The sequence below is a fragment of the Triticum urartu genome, chromosome 3A (assembly GCF_056163025.1).
Source record: "Triticum urartu cultivar PI428250 chromosome 3A, HENAU_Tu73, whole genome shotgun sequence".
In the NCBI taxonomy this organism is placed as follows: Eukaryota; Viridiplantae; Streptophyta; class Magnoliopsida; order Poales; family Poaceae; genus Triticum; species Triticum urartu.
In genome coordinates, this window is record NC_141875.1 from 113,777,676 (window position 1) to 113,798,736 (window position 21,061).

A 21,061-nucleotide genomic window follows, 5' to 3' on the forward strand; every position below is an offset into this window, starting at 1 on the left:
ATATATATACACTATGCTTGATGTACGTATATTGTCTCTTCTTTGACTGTGATTGATTCTTCTAGTTCAAGTCCCTGCCCCCCCCCCCCCCCCCGCCCCCCTATCGTCATATTCTGGCTCCGTCCCTGCCAGGCTGCCGACTAGGAACCTATCCCAAGATCGACGAAGAAGAAGAACTCCAAAACAAGCAAAACACCGATCTCACGTCATGATCATCGCATTACATGTACCTGCAACTATTGTTGTAGTAATCTGTGAGCCATAAGGACTCAGTAATCCCATTACCATGGGTATCAATACTAGCAAAGCTTAATGGGTATGGAAAGGATAAGTGGTGAGGTTGCAGCGGCGGAAGCAATGTATGGTGGCTAACTTACGAGTACAAGAGTAAGATGAGAAACTACGCAAACGGTCGCAAACTAGTAATGATCAATAAGTGATCCTGAACTACTTACGTTCAAACATAACCCAACCATGTTCTCCTCTCGAACTTCTCCGAAAAGAGACAATCACGGTTACGCACGCGGTTGGTGTATTTTAGTTGAGTTTACTTCAAGTCCTCTACAACCGGATATTAACAAATTCCCATCTGCCACATAACCGCGGGCACGTCTCGCCAGTCTAAACCCTGCAGGGGTGTCCCTAGTTAGCCCATGACAAGCTCACGATCCGCGGAGACAATCCTCCATCGCGGGACCCTCCCATCAGACTCGGAATCCCGGTGCACAAGACATTTCAGCAATGGTAAAACAAGTCCAGCAAGACCTCCCGACGTGCCGACACCCTGATAGTAGCCGCGCGTATCTCGCATCAGGCCACAACGGATGAGCTACGCGTACAGGTGCCAACATACCCAAGTTGCCAAGGGGCGGCCCCGCACAGTGCTCTAGTTTCGGACCAACACCATCGGTACTGGCCCCCGTGTATGTAGAAAGAACCCTCGGGTTCATGACTTCCTATGCCAATTAATTATTTAGTTCAATATTATTATGACAAATGTTAAAACCAATGTTGGGCCTTGATGAAAGAGTTTTATTCAAAGCGAACTGTCAAGAGGGCCCCATAAACCCTCACCATGTTAGGGACGCAAAATTAAGGACATAACACCGGTATGACGGAAAGTAGGGCGGCAAGAGTGAAACAAAACACCAGGCAAAAGGCCGAGCCTTCCATCCTTTACCAAGTATATAGATGCATTAATTAAATACGAGATATTGTGATATCCCATGATATCCATGTCCCAACATGGGACAACCTGCAACTAGCAACGCTATAAGAGGGACTGAGCAAACCGGTAACATAGCCAAACAACGATTTGCTGGGAAGGGTGAAAAGGTTAGAGGCTATCATGGCAATTTGGGAGGCTCGATAAACAAGTGGTAGGTAGCGCGACATAGCGATAGCATCGAGACAACTAGCATAGCAAAGATAGTAGTGAGATCCAAGGTGACGGTCATCTTGCCTGAAATCTGGCTAGGAAGAAGAACGAGTCCATGAAGTAGACGGACCAACGTAGTCGAACGGATCCACACCATCGCAACGTAACCGAACTATCGAGAAGGAGCACAACCGGAAAGAAGCGAACAACATGGTAAACACACAAGCAAAAACATGACATGGAAAAGAACACATGCTACATGCACGATGAACATGAATGCATATGAAGAATGCAACAGACGGAGCTAAGGTTACTGGTACGAGGGATAGGATGCCAGGAAGGACAAAGGTGTTGACATGATAGATATGGGAAAACTCTTGGCAAACCAAGTATGCCACTGGATAGATGGGAAGATTCTAGTTCAAAACGATATAAAGATCACCGAAATCGGATGCACAGATTGCAAATGATGAACAAAACAAAATGCAATGCAAAGTTGTCCAAAACAGCAACATGCCCACTTGGATGCATCACTTAAATATCCAACAGAACTTAAACATGGAAACAAATGGCATGGCACTGAAATACATAACATCCACTACAAAACATGATCACTGAACTATTTCTAAAACTTAATGGATCATCACCAAAACAACATGACGAAGTGACAACTGATAACAGTTTAACAGACTTGGTGAAAACACAGAACATGGCAGGAAACAGATTCAGGATGCAATGTTTAGGTCTAGCAAACTACATGCTACAGGAACATATTAAGGCAATCAAGAGCATGGCATGCTAGTACACTATGCACTTAACAAAACTCCGTCACTGAACTTTGTCCAGAAACTCATAGATAAGATGATACAACCAATGCAAAATGGCAAGTTATGCTGACAGTTTCAGACTTAGCAAAATAAACATGGCATGGCAGAAACAGATTTATGATAGCATGTTTGCAAGCTTGTTGCACTCATTACAAGGCACTTCATGGCATGCAATAAATTCTAGCAGTAAGATGGCATAATGAAGAACATGTTCATATGCAAAACTTCCTCATGGCATAAATGGTATTAAATGCACAAAAATGACAAAATGCTACATGCTGCAAATATAACATGTTCACAAACTTACTCAAATGATGAAATGGATGCCACAGATGGCTTGGTGGGATTTTTCTAGTGCAAAATGATATATAATATGCATATGAGATGATTTTGGCAACACCATAGGATGGCACAATGCAAACACATGGCATAACAAGTGAAATAAGCATGGTGAAAGAAGAAAAGATATGACAAGGCACTCAACATGATCATGGCATAAACATATAGGAATGAAATATGCAAAACAATTATGATAATACAACAAACATAATAAAAACACGACAACAACTAAAATAAATGGAAGGCATCCGGAGCATCGGTCTCGGGGTGTTACATAGGGTGAAAGCCTGTTTCGAGATGGTGTCGCATGTGTTCTACAAAGTGCAAAATGGGTCGGTAACACTCACTTCGCAGCATAAGGCAAACAGTTGCAGAAATAACACTGTCTTCTCAGAAAGAATTATTATTTACTCACACTTTTCCAAAAGTTAGTGTCGTGTTTTCTAGTTCAAATTTGAACTAAAACCACACTTATTTTTGGAACGGAGGGAGTACAAACAACTTAGATTCGACAGGTTTTTCAAGTCAAAGAAAAAAGTATCATGAGCTTGGGCCCTGTTATGTTGAGAATGAACCTTGCAAATATAAAATGTAGGTAACATTTTCTGCCAATAACATCTATTTAGCTTCCAGACCAGGAGTAACAATACAGAAATATAACAGAGTACATGTCTTAGGCTACACCAGCCATGGATCCAGGTTCAGCTGACGAAGTAACTACTTACGAAGCAAACAAAGCATTTGATGTATCACAACAGTTACAACAGAAAAATGTAACAAACACTTTTCAAAAGGTTCCAACTAAATGAATGAAATTGAATGAAAACAGGGCGATGTTTTATAGATCCATGCAACTGCAACCAAGCAAAAGTTCTACAAAGGGTATCATGCTCCTTTGTTCTGAGGACCTGCAGCATTTGTGCTCCTACTTGCGAACGAAACACAGGAGTACACAGGTGCAGAATCGCCGTCACCTGTGCTATTGTTTGGCACCAGTACATGCTTCGCCCCAGGAGTAAGCTTCACTGGGCCTGATCTCTTCTGCACATAGCGGCCACTAGGTGAAGTATTGGAATTGCCAAGAATAACACTCCCCACTCTGTTATCTGTATTTCTGGCCAAAAGGGTCGCATCTCTTATGCTGTTGGAAGGTACTTGAACTACCGGATCTGGATGGTTGAATGTTAAACCCACAGAATTAAGATGACAAACTGACGAGCTTGCTGGATGCACAACATGTTGCTGACGCAAATTGGCTTGGAAACCTGAAGATGGTGTACCATGCTGTCTGCTTGTAGGCAAAGGTGGTGCTGTGGGTGGTTCTGTCCTAGTGATAGAATCAGAGTAATAACAGCTCGACCGGGAATTCTGTTGGAATGCTGCACTGCCATGATTGGAAGGAGGTGGGCACCCCAATAGAAAAGGCCGATTGGTCTTCGAGTTCGAAAAATCAATAAACCTGTTTTCATATGGCAACTGATCTCCAGAAAGTACATTAGCTGCCGGCAAATGGTGGCTGTAACCATGTGTAGTCCGTACCTGACTTCCACTTGCATTATATGTTGGAGCATGAATTATACTGGTAGAATTTACTGTATCATTTGGGAAATTCTGGGCTTGTAAAGAGAGAAAAGGCCGTCCTTGTTGTGGCAAGAACACATTTGCGTTCAGATAGTCATTGGTGAAAGTACCTGTATGCTTCTGCGCAGTCTCAGAAAATGATTCAGCTCTGGTAGTGCAAACTGAAAGATCTTTACCCATCAAACGAACTGTCTGTCCTGTGGAAGGTCCATTCTCACGCGGCACGTTCAACTTAGAACGAAAATTTAACTCCTTACTTTGCGACACATTAGATTCATGAGATGGCCAGGAAGAGAATTTGCCGCTGGTAGAAAACCAACTCTGGTGCTGCCGAAATGAACCCTGAAATGTATGATCTGGCAATGCGCAAGGAGACGTACTCATAGTCATAGTATCTTTTACTGAAACATTACTGCAACCACGATGAGCCTCAGCATGTTCAGTTAAGCTCAATGGAGGAACAGCAGCATCTGTATCAGAAACTTTTATCACCTCACCATGCAAAAATGTGCCTGCCGAACTTGAATTCGTTATTCTTTCCAAGTCAGCAGTAGATTGTTCGCTATCCAGTCTGTGTGAATCAACAGAAAAATTCATCCGGTTTTCTCTCCCATCAAGCAATTGGACATCAGAACTTAAGGTTTCCTCATGTGTATGCTCCAGGTTTGGTACCTCTGAATATGAATCATACCTTTGGTCCAATTCAGTAGATTCCGGTAGCGCCATATTCAGATCAATCAGAGAAGCGGACATCTCCCTGTTACCAGGCTCAGGAGAATCCTCATGATCTGAATTCTTATTTGCTTCTTTCGTCTTAGTGAAAGCTTCCATGGGAATATGAGAAGTACCACTTTCTGCAGTTATGCATTTGTCAGGAGAATCCTCATGCTCTGGATTCTTATTTGCTTCTTTTGCCTTAGTGAAAGCTTCCATGGGCATATGAGAACTACCACTTTCTGAAGTTATGCATTTGTCTCCTTCGGTAGACGTGAATGATGATGATGATGACGAGGATGACGATGAAGAAGCCATAGCATCTGAAAAGATCTTACAGAGACTTTGTCGTTCTGGTAGCTCAAGTATAGCATCTGCTTCTGAGAATTTGACACGTTTCACTGATTTGCGGCAAAGTTCTATTACTTCCTTGCCCTCTGAATTGCCACGTTTCTCCTTGACCATTTTCACTGATGTGTGCTTTGTGCACTTTAGAATGCCATGCTTAGGGATAAAACTTTCCAGATCTCGCTGTTTCCCCACTTTGTCAGCTTTATTGTTGTCGATATGCTTTTGTGTGTCAGCCTTCTTCTTATTTATATTATTAATCTTCCACTGCTTCCTTCTCTCAGACATCTTTTCTCTCTCTTCTCTGTGATGTTGTGGAGCCTCAGGTTTCTGTGATGAGTGGGTATCCAGTCCATCAAACAGGTTTGGATTGTGAAGTACTTCCTACAGAATTGAGGAGCATTATTTGAAACCATAAGATACATATAACTGTAAGTACAAAAAATAAATGAAAAACTGAAGAGCACAAATCAGATCTACCAGATGTATACCAAGTTCAAACAAATCATCAGGAAAGCAGAATACCCTAGACGGGAAAGTTGCTGCATATATATACTATGTTGTGTTCATAGAAATTTCGGCACAAGTGGGTTATACACAAATGACATTGGTGTTGCAGGCATGCATATAGGTGATGAACCATGCGTTTACACTTTACACCCACTGCAAAATTCACAATCTTAAATGTTCTTCTGTAGATACATTTGTTAATGTCAGTCTCGTATATCATCACCAATGTTTAGGAGAAAAATAGTTTTAAGATCACACCCGGGTTACAGTCCTATGTACATATATATTGGTGATGATGGATGTCTAAAGTGGCTCTAACACTTTCTATAGGAATGAATGCTTGATGCAAACATGGTTATGCTCTTTTGGAGAACTGTCAAGCTAACAAGACCTTCACCACATACTGACATCTAAGGCACACCTCGCAGGTGCCACAATGGAAATGATGAGGCATTGGTGTGTATGACCTGTCCTTGACAAAATCTAGTATAAAGAATTGCTTAAATGTAGATACAATGCACAAAATCAGTAACATGAAGCGGCACGCAAAATAAGTGGGCGTTCAGACTTGATCCAGGACAACATGCAACAATTGATGCCACCTAGTGTTAAACATGGCGTCTCGAGTGCCCAAGATGCCAGATGTCATGTGGGTATCAGCGTATTCGGAGAGCTACAATACCACCAGCCCGTAGGAGTCCAGGCAGATCGAGATACGCATTATCTCTACTTATTCCTAATTAGCATTAATTTCGAATGAGAGTTTGGAACTTTGGATGTGGAATGATTCGCCCCGAAGAAAGTTTTCCTGCTATATACAAATTTAGTTAGACTCCGGATGAAGCCATCTATGGACGTAAACCAAAATGTGTCACATCTACAGACGTTTCGTTGCATGATGCATGTGAAGACGGTGGTGCCGCACCTCTCAAAACACACTGATCGCAGCACCAAGATGGTGTTCATTGGATGCGAGAGGACTTCCGGCAACAATGCATACCGCTTCTACGACCCACGACTACTACCTCAGATCCAATGCTCAAGTACGTGACAACAGAACACACACGGCAAGGTAAAAGTAATAACCAGGTGGAATGCAAAACTCTCGGTAGAATAATCCACTATTACGCACAAATATTTACAGCTACGCTAGTTTATACAGCTTAAATCCCATTATACTAGTTAAAAAGTGCAGTATACTCACAAACATATGTGTAATAACCACTTATACCAAAGGATATAAAAGAAAGAAAGATAATATTTGGATCAGACAGGAACTGAATGTTGGTTATGTCACATTCATATCCATATTTTAAGAAAAATACATATACAATTATGCTGCAATCCAAATTTGAATTTAGTTAAGAGTTCTCCTTTACAGTGACTTCATGTTTGCATCCAATTTATTTTATTCTCTTCTCCAGCTTGTTACCCAAATTTATAGAACAGTTTCTATATGGCTAGGCCAGTCCTTACATTAGATCATTCTATAGCTCTAACTTAAGAATGAAAAATCAACTTAAACTAAAAATAATGCAATATATATTTTGAAGTCCTTCAGAGTTTAGACGCATACAGAATGAGTATTCGTGTAATGAACCTATTCCTTGAACTTTTTTTATCTATCGATGCATCGATTGTGACTAAAAGTTTTCATGTTTTTTCGAGAAAAATATAGTTGTGCACTCATTAAGCTCTGTAGTTGATTTTTTTGACAATAAGGATGACATGGTTGCCACAATATGGTGTCTACTCGTCCTCAGTGCACCAACTATAAACAATCTTTTGACAATTACCTTATATACTTAATAACATTTAATTGACAGATCAACTAATAAACTTCCTTTTTAATGTTATAAATGAATATACATGACCAATTCAGCCTTACAGAGTATCTTCATAGGGTAAAACAGACTTCGACGCAATACACTTTTTTCACTTAACATCTATTAATAAAGATGCACGCAATGAAGAATATGTATAACAAAATATCTAAATCATTAAGCTGAGAACAAAACTAAAATTAACAATCTTATAACAATGATCTCAATATTAAAGATTTTGTGTATTATACAAGGTAAGTAGGAAATAAAAAATGCTATTTGCACATGAAGAGAAATATCTATGTTCACACACACGCTTCAAACTTAGGTCCACCAAAGTACCCTAAAGATATTATGTGGACCAGCCCATCAAACATGGAGTATTATCCCTTAGTTAGAGTCCTAGTTGGTTAAGCATCTTTGTTACAAAAGAGTTCAGTCAATTTAGAGATCGTACTAGAGTTTGAATAGATTTATCGCTTGTTGGTCGAGTCTTGTCTACTATATTAAAGGACCGACCCCTCTCAATAAAGCAGAGAAGAATATTGTCGTTTACTTTTATCTACTTTTCAGTGATTAGGGTTAGCTGAGTAGTAGATTCTTCCAATTTGGTATAAGAAAATAGAGATCAAGGCTGTGGAGCATGTGAAGATCATCACGAAGCAATTGGAGGTCTTCACACGCCAATGATCAGAGGACCAAGCGTTTCTTGTCAGGCTGGTGCATCACTTGAGCAACGGCTGACGGCCCCACCGCCAGATTCCACGGCTGCAGAAGCCGCCCATGAGGCCATGACGCCACCTCCAGTTCTCAAGCCCTTCTCCCCAGCGACGACACGCCCCTGGTGCTTCCCCTCGCCAAAAGCACCTCGATATCCCCTTATCCAACGGGGGAATCACAGCGCCGCCACTAGCAGTCCTCCACACACCAGGCAGATTCCCCACCACCATCACCCCCTTATTTTCCTACCTTCACCGTTTACTTCCCCTCGCAGCGCAACCATGTGTAGACTACTGCCAACCACACCATCAGCCCCCAACACCCTTTTAACACCTCTAGTCATCTCCTTACTCGCCACAACCACCCCCCTAACATTGACCTAGGCCACTTGGCACCCTGACCCTACATCCCAAATCCCGCACCAGTTTCTCCGCCCACCTATCAGCAACGGCAACATACCATCAGCAGCAGCAACCACAAATTTTTGCCGCCACCCGTAAGGGCATCTCCAGCCGTTGGCCCCCCAGGAGGGGCAAAAAATCGCCCCCTGGGGGCGCACCGGTGCTAAACCGCGCACTGGGGGCGTGATGCCCCCCCAGTCGCGGCCCCCCACGGGTTTTTAAAATGTTCAAATTCGGCGCAAACACAACGCAAACACGTTCGAGTTCGTTCAAATTTAAACATATTTTACAAAAAAAGGAAAAACTACCGCGGGCTACCCCCGCCGTCTCCCTCGCCGCCCGCCTCGCCGCCCGCCCACGCGGTTCTACATGCCGAGGAGGCTGTAGAACCGCGTGTAGTCATCGTCGTCGTCGTCGTCGCCCCCGCCGACGCCTCCGCCGTCCCTGCTACATCCCTCCCCCGGTTGGCGCGGCGAGTTGGACGGTCCGAGGGCGTCATCATCGTCGTCGTCGCTGTCGAGGACCACGACGCCGTGCTCGTCCTCACGCCCACGCTTGCGGGCGGCGATCTCCTCCAGGGCCCGACGCTGCCGGACCATCTCGTCGCGGAGGTAGTCGTCCCGCGCCCACGCAGGGCGTCCTCGTCGGAGAAGCCACGCCGGGCTATCTCCTCGTACTCCGCGGGGAGGCCGGGCTCCGGCTTGGGCTCGACGAGGACGAAGCGGCCGGTGGGGGAGGCGTTGTCGCCGATGCGGACGCCGGAGCTACGGGTGCGTGCGCTGACAGGCGTGCCCTGGGGCTCCGGCTTGACGGAGCGGAGGTGGAGGCAGGGGGAGCCGCCGGATGAGGAGGACCCCCCGGTCTCCATGCGCCTCGGGGTCCAGGAGCTTCCTCGGCAGCGTGAGAAGGACGGGGGAGCGGGGTACTCGAGGCGCGGCATGTTGACGCCCTCGATGTACTCGAGGACGGCCTCCAACGTGCGCCCGGGCACGCCCCACCACCGACGCTGGCCGGCGGCATTGAGCCTGCCGGAGGGCACGACGCCGTTGGTGGCCTCGAGCTGCTTGGCGTGACGGCGGCGGAAATAAGGCTCCTAGAGCGGGCTGTCGGGGACGTACCGTGGCCCCTCCCTCGCCACACGCGGCAGGGACGAGCGGATGCGTGCGATCTCCGCACGCCGCGCCGCGCCGGTGGGTTCCGGCGGCACCGGCACGCCGCCGGCGCTGATCCTCCACGCCCCGGGACCAGGTACTCGGCCTCGAAAAGGAGGCGAGCCTCGTCCTCGTGAAGATGGCGGCGGCCGAAGCCGTTCGCCGTCGCCTGGAAAGCGCTCGGCCATGGGTGTGATGAACTGGAGACGGCGAGAGAAAGGAGAGGGAGGAACGACGACGGCGAGAGAGTGCGAGTCGCTGAGTGCGCTGGACGCGTCTTATATAGGCCGAGGCGCCGCCCGTGCGCGAGCCGCCGTGTGTACGCGTGGCGGGCTAGGGAGAGCGAGGGACGCGCGTCATCCGGTCTTCATTGCGCCGCCCGTGAGGCATCAATGGCGCAGGCTGACCGGCGCAGCAGCGCGACAGATTTGGCATTGATTTGCCGCGGGAAACGAGGCAGGACGACGAAGGGGCGAGAAGAGAGCCGTGTCCCTGACGCGGCGGGTCCGCGGCTGTTTCGTGCCAAAACAGTTCGCCCCGGCGCCCCCGGGCGCCCCGTAGCGCGCCGGGTTCGGCCTGGGTCCGCCGGCGCTGTTTTCGGCCCAGGCCGGCGAAAATCAGGCTCCTGGGGGCACGACTGGGCCGATTTTTCGGCGCCGGCGCAAAAAAAACGCCTGGGGAGGCCTTCCTGGGGGCGCGGCTGGAGATGCCCTAATGCCTTCATGCCTCCACATGCCAACCGATTTCACACGCCATCCTTCCTGGGGGCGCGGCTGGAGATGCCCTAATGCCTTCATGCCTCCACATACCAACCGATTTCACACGCCATTATCGGCGCTCCCTCCGTCCACAGCCCATGGATACACCCCACCCAATACCTTCCTTCGGCCCTTACCTAACAATCACCTCAGATCAACTTCCACAACCACAACTTCCCAATGAACCATGGTTCAATCGATCCTCTTGGCCGGCTCAATAGGTGTGAGCAGTTTTTTCGTTGATAGCGTATGGATGAGGCTGACAAGGTCTGCTCTGGACCGCAGATGACCACCACACAAATGACGCTCAATTCTGGTACTTACTACTCAAGTGTGATTTCAGCAATGTCAACATGGGAGCAGTTCAAGGAAGCTTGCCACGAGCCACGTTCAGTTTGGGACGTCACTCCATGCCAATCCCTTGGATGAGTTGGCACGTCTGTCGTTCACTAATTCCTCGGTCGCCGACTATACTATCAGGTTTCTAGCGCTCAAGTGCAGCAACAGTGAGCCATTGACATCGTCCAAACAACGGTTTATGTACACATGATGGTTGCCTGATGGTCTTCGCATTGAGGTCGAGCTTCAACGGCCAGCTGACCTCCACACCGCCCTCTCCTTCCCCAAGGCGTATGAGTAGATGCATTTTCCTCCAACAACATCACCACACCAGCCTTCTAGTCCTACAGGGCCCTTGTGCACCGTTGATCTTCCTGCGGTCAATGCAGCTACAATACTTTCCCCTGTAGTGCCACTAGCACATATTCTAATCATAGACCACTCCAAAGCCAATCCCACCACAACAGGTTTAGCGCCTCGTTCTAGCTGTCAGGGCCTTTCCATCAACTTCGACAAGAGTTATGCTAGGGGTCTCACCAATGCTCGCGGCTCTTCTTCATCAAGGCTGATGACTACGACCAAGATAGCTCACATCTGGTAACACCCAACGTCCCCTGGGAGGAAATTGACAACCTACGGCTTGCAGACAAGTTGTTTTCCATGGAAGGGAGAGATGTTATGTGGACCAGCCCATCAAACATGGTCTTATCCTTTAATTAAAGTCCTAGTTGATTAAGCATCTTTGCTAGAGAAGAGACTTTAGAGATTGTATTGTAACACGAATAGATTTATTGGCTTGTTCGTCAAGTCTTGTCTACTTTATAAAGGGGCCGAGCCCTCTCAAATCTCAATAAGGCAGATAAGAATATTGTTGTTTACTTTTATCTACTTTTTTTATCCACTTTTCAGTAATTAGGGTTAGGTCAGTAGTAGTAGATTCTTCCAAAAGAGTATCCTACTAAATTTCTACTTTCTATTAGTCCAGTTTACTAGTTAATTAATGGAATAGTCCCTAATACAGTACAAACTACAGATTATGGAACATGTCAAACATACGGTGATAGACTGACTGCGACATGCATATTGGGAACCACCACCCTCTTTGAAACGCTGCTTGCATGCATGCTTTACGGTTGTATTACGAATAGCTATGATGAGCATACATACATCACGAATAATTGAACAATAAGATAGGTCGATAGAGGTGAATAAAAGTACTCCCTCCGTTTTTATTTACTCTGCATATTAGATTTATAGAAAAAAATATGAACATTTACAATAGCGAATCTATATGATGTGGAAGTGCATTCAATAATGAATCTAATGGTATTGATTTATTGTTGTATATGTTAATATTCTTGTCTATAAACTTTGTCAAAGTTTACAAAGTTTGACTTTGACCAAAACTAATATGCGGAATAAATAAAAACAGAGGGATTATCTATGTAGTTAATGATGAAACCCCCTTATATCCAAGAGAAATGCAGAAGATATCAATGAAATAAATGCCGGCTCCACGTCCTCGTCCGATTATAAAGTCTCTGTGTATGGGTCTCCGGGCCCGACTGAAATCTGCATGAGGGACACTAAGTAGGCACCTCTCACAACTCACCGTGCATGGTGTCAGAAAAGGCAAAACGACACACCATGCATGTGCTGTAAGATAAGGTACGTATGCTGCAGTATACTACCACTAGTGGTTTGATTACTGGTGGTCATCATATAATCTACTGGATTCTTATTGATTATATTGGTCCTAATTCACTGCATGAGCAGCCATCAACCTCACCAAGTTCCCCCAAGATCTGCCCAAATTCTCACACGAATGTCCCATTCCCTTTTTTCCCTGACTTGCACTGATCGATCAAAGTCCACAAATTAAGCATGAAATAACAATATTTCCGCATGCAGATGGTAAAGAAGTAGCAAATGTACCAAGAAAGAAAACACAGTGATCGTTCTATTGTTACTACCCAATCCCCATAAAGGTTTGGCCAGAAAATCGCCGTGCACCTGCCAGCAATTACTACACAATCTTCTAGACGAACTAGCTAGGAGTAGGCCTGGCTCAAATTAGGTACCGGGATCGGCACATCTATCCACAATCCATACATAAAATATCCTGCGAGGCGATGCGTCGGTCCCATATAGAACCACAACTAAATTGCCCCCACAATATGTATCCACAAATAGCAATCACATTAGTTGCTAATACTACTGATAACATGGCAATAAGACAACCAAATCCTAATTATATCGTGCTAGCAAGCATCTAACCATCCTCCTACTGTGTCTAGCAAGTCAATCAAGACCTGAACCAACCATTCCATCAACTCTTAGGAGTAGTAAAAAGTAAAAATACGTGGAAATAATAGCAGACGTGATATCATTTCATTGGCACACACGGAAGACTTGGGTTGGGCTGGACCACGCACCTTTGTGGCAGCGAAATTCCCCTCGGGCTCTCGGCCTCCGCTGCTCTCCGGCGCGGCAGCCACTGCCGCCGTCTCCTCCTTCTGCCCCTCCTCCTCCTCCTGCAGCTTTCTCTTTCGTTTCTTCTCCTCCTTGGCCCGCCTCGCGATCGCGCACAGCGCCTCGTCGCCGTCTACCTCCGCTTGCTCTTTGCATCCCGTATCACCGGCGGGGGGCACAGCCAAGGGGGGCGCCGCGGCGAAGAGGTCAGAGATGGACCTCTTCTTCGGCGGTTTCGCCTTCCCTGGCGCTCTCCTCGGGGACGCCGCCGCAGCTGCAGCAGCCACGGTGGAGGCGAGCTCGTCCGCCCACCACCGGCACCTCGGCGCCCTGAGAGGCGGGAGATCCTCGACGCCCAAGAGGCGCCGCCCCTCCGCCGATGTCTTGCACCTCATGCTCGCCGCGTACTCCCTTCGGACAGATCACAGCCGGAGATCAAGAAAAAATAAACGCAAACACGACCGACATAATACCGACGAGACGGCGCAGCGCCTCCACACGAACCTGATGGAGAACGCGGCGGCGGCGGCGGCGGCCATGGGCGCGACGTCGACGCGCTCCCTCGGCGCAAATCTGGGTTCGATTTCGGGGCGGGTTTGGTGATCTGGGGGGAGGAGTAGACTCTGGAAGGAAGGAAGGGGGGGGGGGGGGGGGGGGGTAGGAAAGAGGTGCGGGGCAGGAATGGCAGGTTGTATTTAAAGGATTGTGACCGTATATATGGTATTAATAATTCGAGGTGCCTTTGATGACACCGAGGCGAATATTTTACTTTTTTTCCCGCTCTTCTCACCGCTTATTTTTCAGTCAGTAATCAATGTCCTGGCTGGCATCCGTGTCGGCCCGTCCCCAGGAGTACTGCCGCGGACAGCGACAGATGATGAACAGTGACCAATTTGTTTTGCTTTATTTTGTGCTTGGCTGGTGACGTTGCACCATCACGGTCTTCGGTTCGACGGAGGGCATCATCATGTGATAACGACCGTGGGCGGTGGGGAGCGCACAACTCAGCCCCTCCCCCATCCAAGCATCTAACCTTTGCGTGCGGCTACCGTTTTCTGTCCAGGGTATTGAGACACACAAAGAACCACTTATAAAATTTTGCTTTGTTTCAAAAGTACAACCCATGCTGTTTATAGGGCTATATGCATGGGTATTGCTGTTGTGATTTGTTTATTTGTGAAATGAGGCTAAAAAAGGTGTTCCTGCATTAAAACACGTAAATATGATGGTTGGCTAGGTGGGTCGGTAGTGTTTATGCCTACGGTTTAGTATTTTGTGCTCATGTAAAAACACATAATAGTACAAAGTGTATAGTTTCCAGAAAAGATGCGTTAAGGATGAAGGAGTAAACAAGATGGTTGGCTAGGTGTGTTGGTAATGTTTATAACTATGGTTTAGTTTTTCAACTCATGTAAAAACATATAGTAGTACGTTTAATTATATGAGCTGGCATGCACCATACACGCCAGCACAAGAGATTATGATTTGACGTTATTGCACATATAACCCCGCATATAGGAAAGTTGGGGAAATGCGCTGGCGATGGTTATTAATAATATGCGCCGGCATGCACCACGCACGCCAGCACAAGAGACTAGATTTGGTGTTATTGCATATAAACCCATATATAGGATAGTTGGGGAGATGTGCTGGCATTAACCTGGCCCGGACCATCCCGGACGATGAAAAATTGCCCCCAATTTCCAGCCCCCCTCCCCCCTTTCCCAAATTACTAGCACTTCAGCCCATTAGGCCTGATAAATCCTTGGCCCAATTTTGTCCAGTTGAAAAGCCTTCAGTTTCATGTTCTCGACGATGGTACTTCGTCTGTCCCTTGCGGCAAGTTTGTACAATAGACGTCTCAAAAAAAAAGCTTGTACAATAGAGCATAGGCCCAATATTTTATTCCTCTATCGAATTTCCGTCCTATCTCTTCGTCAATTTGACTTTGATGACCCATGTCTTTGTCTCAGGGTGATCGGTATGGGTGACTCACTGTCCTGTGTGACTGGGTGTCTCACCCTCACTTCTCCCTCCCTCGCCTGTTGCCCAGGAGTTCAACGTCCATTGCTTAAGACCATGAGTTCCACAGTCCGCATGGCGTGCCCTCCTTATAATTGCTCTAAATAGCGGGGTGTATGGGAATTGGGATCATCCCCTAGTACCCCAACACCATGTTACTCCGTCCTTCCAAACATATAAAGGGCGGTTGACTTTGCACGGTCATTGACGACTTTGACCAGTAATATATACCAAAATACATGAATTGAACATGTCTAAATAGCATCGATATATTTGTCTTGCAAAACAATTTTATTTCATATGTTTGTGTACTAATTTTATAGACATATAATACATAAAATTATATTCAAAGTGGTGCAACGAAGACCAGAAAAGTCAACCGACGCCTTATATTTTGGGAAGGATGGAGTATTTATACTTTTAATCTAATTAATCATAAAAAGGGACATCAAATTTTAGACGTAATATGATACAAAGAATCTTTTTTCGTTTATTTTGTAAAAAAATTACTATTTACATTCTCGATGTCTTGCGTAGCTTTTGATATTAATGTGTTCCCCTTATTTAAAAATTATTTCACAGAAGAAAAACATGATAATATACTTTCCAGAAATATATATTTTTCAGGTATGTTGGCATTGTGCAAACACGTCATTGACGAGACTATGCTCGACACAGGCCGGTGCTCATTAGTTTCTAGTTTTGCATGCCAAACACATGTGTTTTTATCTTCAAAGGTAGAATATTATGTGAGCATCTGCTATTGTAATGTGTTCAGAAAAAGTATGAAAAATAGGGGGTTTTAGGGCAGTGCACCTCCCAGCCGACAAATTTAAGTGTGTAACGCATAAACCCTATACTTGTGCTATGTATAATATACTAACGAGCATCATGATGTAAGAAATTTCAAACTATAATATTTTGTTTGTCATTTGTTGGTCCACTGTAAGTGTGTAAGGCTCACTACCGGACTCGCGGGCTATGCCTACGGCCCAGGGCCGTCGGCATAGGTCCTTTGCCGTCGGCATATATCTATGCCTACGGCCGCCGTCGCATAGCCCCGTCGGCGTAGATCACGTCAGCGTAGATGTGTCAGACCGTCGGCGTAGTATAGCCGTCGGCATAGGTGCATATGCCGACGGCCGTGGGATAGCCGTCGGCATAGTTTAGCTGTCGGCGTTGTTTTCCGTCTGACGGCAATGGACGGCGCCGTCAACAGCGCGATTCAGGAGACGACACGTGGCGCGATTCAGGAGACGACACGTGGCGCAGGTATGCCGACGGCTAGGTCGTCGGCACGTGGCGCAGGTATGCCGACGGCTTGGCCGTCGGCATAGATGGTCTATGCGGACGGCCAAGCCGTCGGCATACCTGCGCCACGTGTCGTGCCCCGGCTTCTCCTGGCGGCAGGGCTGTGCCTACGGCAAAGCCGTCGGCATAGATTTCCATCTATGCCGACGGCTTTGCCGTAGGCATATGTCTGCCACGTGGCAGCTCCTGGTTTCTCCTGGCAGCAGGGCTATGCCTACGGCAAAGCCGTCGGCATAGCTTGCCACATGGCAAGCCCTGGTAACTCCTGGGCGTATATATGCCGACGGCTTTGCCGTAGGCATAGTTTTTTTTTATTTTCCCTGTTTTCTCTTTTCCAATTCATTTGACAGCATTTCAAAACAGAACAATATGAAATTATGCAGAAATATGACAATTCATCATGTGAACATACTCAAGTTCATCTAAACATACTCAAGTTCACCATCATCATCTAAACATACTCAAGTTCATCACATCATCTAAAGATCATCACCGATGGAAGTTCATGAACATAAAAGTAGTGCAAGACATGAAACATGATAAAAGTAGGAATATGAAAGGCATGGCACAATGGCCACATGCACGGAATCATCAAGCAAGAGCACCCCCGCCAAAAGCACCACCTCCGCCATAACCACCACCACCTCCGTCAAAAGCACCACCTCCGCCAAAACCACCACCACCACCTCCGCCAAAACCGTCATCGTGACCACCACCACTCTGCCAGATCGGAGTGACTGGGGTCGACGGAGGAGGAGTCGAGCCACCGGTCCCCTACATGTTTCAGAAAAGATTCTAACGGTAAATATGATATGATAGTGTTTCATGAACGAGAACTAGTTTGCTAGTAGTTAGGCAAATGTACTAACCGAACCATCACTGCCTAGTGCCACCCATTCATCGAACGTGGGCATGTGTGGGGGTTCTCCCGCAGGTGGTGGTGGGGGTCCCATTTGTGGTGGATCCGTGCGGTTAGTCCAAGACGCCAACATAGCCTGAATGTTAGTTAAACAAGCAAACTAGAAGATCAGAAGGAATGAAAGTGCAAAAATTTAGGTTGGTTTTAAGAGGGCAAAACTAACCGTCATCATCTGACGGTTGTAATCATCGTTTGCCTTCACTCGTTTCAAGTACTCCCGCACCTCGAGATTCCTATGCTCGACAAACTCCTTATATGCCTACATAATTTAGGTTGTTTCTAAGTGAGCAATGCTGAAAATAAACTGAGAATGCAATATAGAAAAATATAAAGAGGAAGTACTTACAGCATGCTGGCGGGCTAAGGGAGTCTGTGAACGCCCCGTACTCTCTAACTGGCTCGGGTTGCTAGCCCGAAGCCGTGTGTACGATATCGAAGGAGTGATCAAGCCATCGAAACACGGATACCGGCCATTCTTCTTCCCCTGGATGGCCACCACCGCCGTGTCGTCGATCTGAGACTGGGCGACCTCGGCAATAGGAACATCCTGATGCAACTCCTGATAGTGATGAATGTAAGACCCCAGGTGCTCCTCGGTCTTGCCGTAGTACTGGCTCTCGCCCTCCTTGCGATGACTCCGCTCACGGGCCAGCTTCCACGACTCCATGTCTGAGAGCGGCCTCTTCAACTTGTCCTCCTACAACGTCAAATAGAAGTCAGCCATACATAAGAACATGACGTAAAGAAGAACAAAAATGCATCATGCACATAGATATACCTTCATGGCCTTGAAGCCCCAGTGGTTCCTGTTTCCTTGGCCGTGTGTCCCGTCGTCACCACGGTTAGCCCGGGCCTTGATGCTCTTGGCAGCAAACTCTGCATCGGCGCCGAGCCACCTATCCACCAAACTCGCCCATCCGTCATGCCTTCCATAGCACCAACGAGGAACAACCTATGCAAATTTTGGAAGCATGACATGTGAGCACGAAACATATAGTTGACTACTTGAAACAATGAAAAGTTAGTAATAGTTACCATCATGAACTGCTCCTTGCTCAAGGTAAGTCGTAGCTTCTGCGCTTGAGTTTTGGGCATCTTTTTGGTGCAGGTAGTAGTGGTAGTACTGCGAGACGGCAACCCAGCGCACCTCGTACTGCAACTGACGAGCTTTCTTCTTCGCAGCCGCAAGCAAGACCACGTCGGCTCTGGCCTTGTGCTCGTCAAGAACTCTATAGAGTTGCTACAATCATGCAAAAACCAGAAGCAAACAAGGCATGAGTTGAGTGATTCAATGATAAACTATGAACGAAACTGAAGACAAGTGATTCAGAAGAGAACTTACCCAAAATTTGGTGATCACGGCCTTAGTGGTCGTCCCGTACTCCGCGTTGCTGCAAGCCTCGTAGTGGGCCCAGCTCGTGGCCAAAACCCGCTGCTGCGGGTCCCTGTCTGGCCGCGGGCAGAATAGGCCAGGCCAAAACTCCTTCAACAGGACAGTGATAAAGCCGTTCGGTTTACGGCCCTTTCCGTGAAGGATCCAATTTCTGCAAAAGAATCAAATGATTACCATGTGTACAATAAGAAAATGTTGTCATGTGTTGAAAATATGATTGAGAGGCACTTACTCTGTCCCCACAGGTTCAATGAGCCACTTGTGCTCCTCGATAGAAGGTGGTGTAGGTAGTCCGGCATTACCACGCAGCCACCCCTGCGAAGAACCCGGTGGCAAGTCACCCCACAACGCGGGATCAACCTCCCCTCCACCCTCCTCGGCCTCCTCCTCACCCTCCTCCTCGGCCTCCTCCTCATCACCCTCCTCCTCGGCCTCCTCCTCCTCGCCATCAGGAACATACTCCTCCTCCTCAGACTAAGAAGGTGCCTCTGTATAGGAGGGCATCGAAGAAGACCCTCCTATTTCAGACACGGCCCGGAGTTTTTTGCCCCGGTTGCCTCTCCCCCCACCTCCTCCTCCTCCTCTAGGGGCTCTCCCCCCACCGCCTCCTCCTCTAGGGGCTCTCCCCCCACCGCCTCCTCCTCTAGGGTCTCCTCCCCCGACCCCTCCACCTCCCTGTGAGGTGTCATCCTCGCGTAGTCGGGAGGGAACCTTGTGGGCTCGTCCACTCCGAGTAAGTCCTTTAAATTTACTGAGGAAACTAGCGCCGCTGGACTTGCCCATGATTATTAAACCTGCATTGAGAAGAGAATAAACAATTAGTAAGGATATCAATTAAACAAGCATACAGGAAAAACATTAATACCAGAAGAGCACATTAAGCATACTATTGTAATGATCATTAAAAGAACTTACATTTTCTAGAACCCATATGAATCATCACTATTGTAATCTATTTGTGGACCGGTCTCATCATCACTATCACGCATATCTTCTTCGTTGTCTGACGGAGGTGGAGGCTCTTCCTCATCGTCAGCGTCTTCATTTAACTTTTCAAGCATAATTATGTCTCTTTGATTCACAACTGCCTCACCATCAATCCTTGCGTCGTCGTCGTTTGGGTCCAGGTCAACATAACCCAAGTCATCATCCTCGTTGTTTCGGACCACGTCATCATGTTCCTCTTGATAGAACACTCCCTCGTATGTCATGGGGTTTATGTTGTAGTAATCATCATCGTTCGGGTCCGGTAGCTTACCATGCGGCGACACCTTGAACACAACTTCCCAACCCTTTAGGTACTCTTTCTGGCATGGGTAAGGCAGATAATATACTTGTGTGGCCTGGGTAGCGGCGATAAAGAGATCAGCTCCGGCATAGACGGTTGATGGTTTAACTTCAACTAAACCAACAGAAGGCGTATGTCTCAGACCCTTTTTGGGGTCGAACCATCGGCATTTGAACACATTGAGACTTAGGTGTTCGCGGCCACGTTTGAATGTAAGCTCGTATATTTTTCCTACCCTTCCGTAGTAATCTACTTCATTATCTCCTTCAGTGAAGACTCCGGTATTTATGGTTTTGGGATCAGGCCGACTGTTCTGGTGCTCCTCTGTATGGAAGCGATACCCATTCACATCATACTTTTCGCATGTCATGACGACAGGATCAAAACCCATGGAAACCCATCTCAATTCTTCATCCATTGATTCGGTCGGATCATTTCCCTACAAGTTTAATTTAAATTATAGGGTGCATGAGTTTAATTGAAATTATAGGGTGCATGAGTTTAATTGAAATTATAGGGTGCATGAGTTTAATTGAAAGTGTGAAAAATTACTTTCTCGATGAACCACGCAACGAAATTTTTCCTTCCATCAGCACCCTTTCGGAGAAGAGCAAGTGCCTCCGCTTCAGAAGGAGGCAGCATTCCCGTCCATTCTTCTTCAACGAATCGAGTACAATAAGAAAAGCGGTATAAGAACTAGGCAAAGTGAACATAACGAATTGACTAAAAGAATGGTGCAAAGGTATTACCTCATCCACTCATCCTCA

At 46.7% G+C, this 21,061-nt stretch overlaps 2 protein-coding genes across 2 annotated transcripts; both read right to left on the reverse strand.

Annotated features, from left to right (window-relative positions):
* Positions 1-3,127: 3,127 nt before the first annotated feature.
* Positions 3,128-13,999, reverse strand: LOC125543156 (uncharacterized). Its single transcript, XM_048706410.2, has 3 exons — positions 13,866-13,999; positions 13,325-13,772; positions 3,128-5,571 (listed from the first exon to the last, which is right to left on the reverse strand). Exons 1-3 carry the CDS (start codon positions 13,898-13,900, stop codon positions 3,430-3,432), a joined length of 2,625 nt encoding a protein of 874 aa, XP_048562367.2. The 5' UTR covers positions 13,901-13,999; the 3' UTR covers positions 3,128-3,429.
* A 5,632-nt stretch (positions 14,000-19,631) lies between these two features.
* Positions 19,632-20,718, reverse strand: LOC147978831 (uncharacterized). The gene has a single exon (XM_087516676.1). The coding sequence runs from the start codon at positions 20,710-20,712 to the stop codon at positions 19,927-19,929; it is 786 nt and encodes a 261-aa protein (XP_087372802.1). The 5' UTR covers positions 20,713-20,718; the 3' UTR covers positions 19,632-19,926.
* Positions 20,719-21,061: the final 343 nt, after the last annotated feature.